Source organism: Aplysia californica, unplaced genomic scaffold (assembly GCF_000002075.1).
Source record: "Aplysia californica isolate F4 #8 unplaced genomic scaffold, AplCal3.0 scaffold00776, whole genome shotgun sequence".
Taxonomy (NCBI): Eukaryota; Metazoa; Mollusca; class Gastropoda; order Aplysiida; family Aplysiidae; genus Aplysia; species Aplysia californica.
In genome coordinates this window covers 297084-300424 of record NW_004798046.1, presented here as the reverse complement: position 1 = coordinate 300424, position 3341 = coordinate 297084, and the positions used below count along the sequence as shown (strand labels likewise).

Below are 3341 nucleotides of genomic sequence, written 5' to 3'. Positions count from 1 at the left end.
ATGTAGCAATTAATAGTCTCATCCTCTTATCCAAAAATGTACATTCTATCGTTTATGGTATAGTTTGAGGTTGTCAATGCTTCCGTTGTTGTTGTTGTAGTTGTTGTTGTTGTAGTTGTTGTTGTAGTTGTTGTTGTTGTTGTTGTTGTTGTTGTTGTTGTTGTTGTTGTTGTTGTTGTTGTAGTTGTTGTTGTTGCTGTTGTTGTTGTTGTTGTTGTTTGTCGTAGGCTTATCGTTTTCTGGTATCGCCCCCTTTTTTTCCAAATTTGTATAAAACTGGGAGCTTTTTCATACCAAAGCGAGTAGGGCGTGTTTAGAAACCATTCAGCTGTTGCGCAGTAAAAGCTTTGAGTAATTTTGATGTTTAGTTTTAGTTTCAGTAAGAGTTTTTATGGCACTTGCAAAACAATAAGGTCATATAAGTGCCGAAGATTAGAGGTGTTACAAGAGAGTAACAAACACACACAAAAAAGAAGGAGAGATCAGAACGATTATAGATGCTTGATAGAAAAGAAGGGAGCAAACCACACCACCAGAGCACCCACCACCCACCCACATTCTGATTCTGATGTTCTTTGTCCCCAGGAAGAAGAGACTACGCAGTTGCGAGCGCCGTAAAACTTCTACTAAAACAACGAAAGAAGAGAAGAAAAAGCCGACAGAAGAAAGCAGCAAGCTGAAAGTACAGGACTCCCCGTCGGTCAAACGTCCAACAACACAGAGTGAAGGGGCGGCCCAGTCCTCACACAGATCTATACAACTAGAGAAGAACAAGATCAGAAGAAACCTGTGCACCATTCCTAGATTTACTACCTTGTAGTATACGCGCCAGATTACAAGTGTCGATTTTTAGCGTTTTAACAATTTTGATTAGAAATTTTGACCAGAATCAGGCCGTGCAGTGAGCTGTTGAGAAAAAAACCCACTTGTTTCGCGCGCTCATATGGCCTTATGCTGTTGCGAGCGCCGTGAAACCCCTTACTAAACTAAAACTGAGATTACAAGTGGGCCCAGTGGACATTCTGATGTTTTTGTCCCCAGAAAGAAGAGAAGAAAAAACTGACAGAAGAAAGCAGCAAGTGGAAACTACAGGACTCCCCGTCCGCCACACAACGTCTTACAACACAGAGTGAAGGGGCGGCCCAGTCCTCACACAGATCTATACAACTAGAGCAAAACTAGATCAGAAGAAACCTGTGCTCAATTCCTAGATCTACTACCGTATAGTATACGCGCCAAGTGGGTCCAGTGGACATTCTGATATACACAAAACTGATCTATTATAGTGATTGAGAGTGAGAGAAGGTTCCACTGAGGAAAAAAATAGCAAATAAACTAACTAACGGACGAACGAATGAACTGACTGACTGACTGACTGACTGACAGACTGACAGACTGACTGACTGACTGACTGACTGACTGACTGACTGACTGACTGACTGACTGACTGACTGACTGACTGACTAAGTAACTGACTGACTGACTGACTGACTGACTGACTGACTGACGAATGAACGAACGAACGAACGAACGAACGAACGAACGAACGAACTGACTGACTGACTAACTAACTAATTAAGTAACGAACTGACTGAACGACTGACTCACTGGCCAACTAACAAAAAACAATACCAAAACCAAACAAACTATGGCCATCTGTCGGAGCCCCGTGCTATGTGTCATACTCCTGACGACTCTGTCAACGACTGTGCGAGGAGCGAGAGAGTGTATCTTTATGACACACCGCCCTTACCGATCCACCGTCTCCACCACCTCATCTGGACAACCTTCCTCCTGGGAAAACAATTTCTCCAAAGACATCTCGCGTGGCAGAAGTCAGATCGACTGCGCGGTCCAATGTGGTTTGAGCGACGCCTGTCTGGGTGTGCGATGGGCGGTGGAGAAGAAGGAGTGTCATCTTTACAGACTGTGTAATAATAATTCTGATGACGTCTGCGAGGAGCCAGATCTGGGAGGAAATTCGGGCACCCCCAGATTTTTAATGAAAGTCAGACCAAAGATAAATCCATGTAGGAACAACGGGAGCTGGGAGGTGGAGGTGGATGCTGGAGGTGGGGGCGGTGGGGGTGGCGGCAGGTGTTCCTGTAGAGATGGGTGGGTGGGCACGTGGTGCGGCAGACGACCCAGCAGCTGCGGAGAGCTGAAGAGATACAGGTACCCCAACGGTTTTTACAGCTTGCTGTCCATCCAGTTACCGCGCCACCCCGGACCCATCATCCAGGTCAGGTGTGATTTGTTGGACTTCCAAGCGTACACGTTTATTTTTAAAAACAGAGGAACGACAAGCAAAAATCTTTCATGGACGGAATACGTGGATGGATTTTATCAGGACGAGATGAACTTTTGGTTCGGTTTGGAAAACATGCACAAATTCACGGACAGCGGACACAATTATGTGTACCTAGAGTACGTCTTCACGTATGACTGGAATTATAACGCTGACATATATAAGTACAGCGGCTTCAAAATCGGGGACGCAAGCTCTTCTTACTCAGTCTCCGTGGAAGGAAGCGAATTCAGCCTAGTTGGTGAGTACAACAAAACGTCTCGCGCTCGTTTTAGGGATTGCATCAGATTCATCAACGGCACCCGTTTCTCCACTGTCGACAAAGACAACGACGACAACCGCCTGCAATCTTGCGCCTCGATTAGGCAGACGGGCTGGTGGTTCAAAAGTGTCTGCAACCTTTCCTGTAACCTGCTCGGGCTGACTTACAAGGTCACCGATTTGAATTTCAATCAGGACAGTCACATAGGCGCCGTGCTCTCTGGTTCTGAAGCAATGAATAACTATCCTGGCTTAACGGAACTTAAGAAACACCTGGGTGCAGTTGTCATGTACTTTGTGGAATTCTGGTGAACGGAAAGTCATCTCTACACTTGAGTCAGTGACTCACAATATTACATTGATATATGGTCGTTTTTAAGGACAAGTGGGCTAACCCTGATTTGAAAATTTTAAATTAAAATTTTTAATTTTTTTTTTGTTGGGGGGGGGGGGGGGTTCCAGAAATCTTGACCTACACCAAAAGTGGGCATTGCCCTACCTATAGGAGAAGCTTGGTTTCATTGGTGATATGTAATATTATGTATATTTTGTTTGGTTATAGAGAAAACTCTCCTTGTCTTTTAAAGAAACTGAACAAGGGTCGATTTTCTCAAAACAGCGTTTTTCGGGATAGCCCTCTTTGGGTTCAGTTATGATGTACTTCGCAAAATTCTGGTGAATGAAAAGTCCTCTCTACTTTCTGTCAGAGACTCACAATAAATGGTTGCTTTTAAGGACAAGCAGGCTAACCCAGATTTCGGGGTGTTTCCAG

The 3341-nt window shown here is 44.6% G+C and overlaps 1 protein-coding gene across 1 annotated transcript; it reads left to right on the top strand.

Annotated features, from left to right (window-relative positions):
* Nucleotides 1–1648: 1648 nt before the first annotated feature.
* On the top strand, nucleotides 1649–2958 carry LOC118478645 (ficolin-2-like). Its single transcript, XM_035972645.1, has one exon. It carries the CDS (start codon nucleotides 1649–1651, stop codon nucleotides 2879–2881), a length of 1233 nt encoding a protein of 410 aa, XP_035828538.1. The 3' UTR covers nucleotides 2882–2958.
* Nucleotides 2959–3341: the final 383 nt, after the last annotated feature.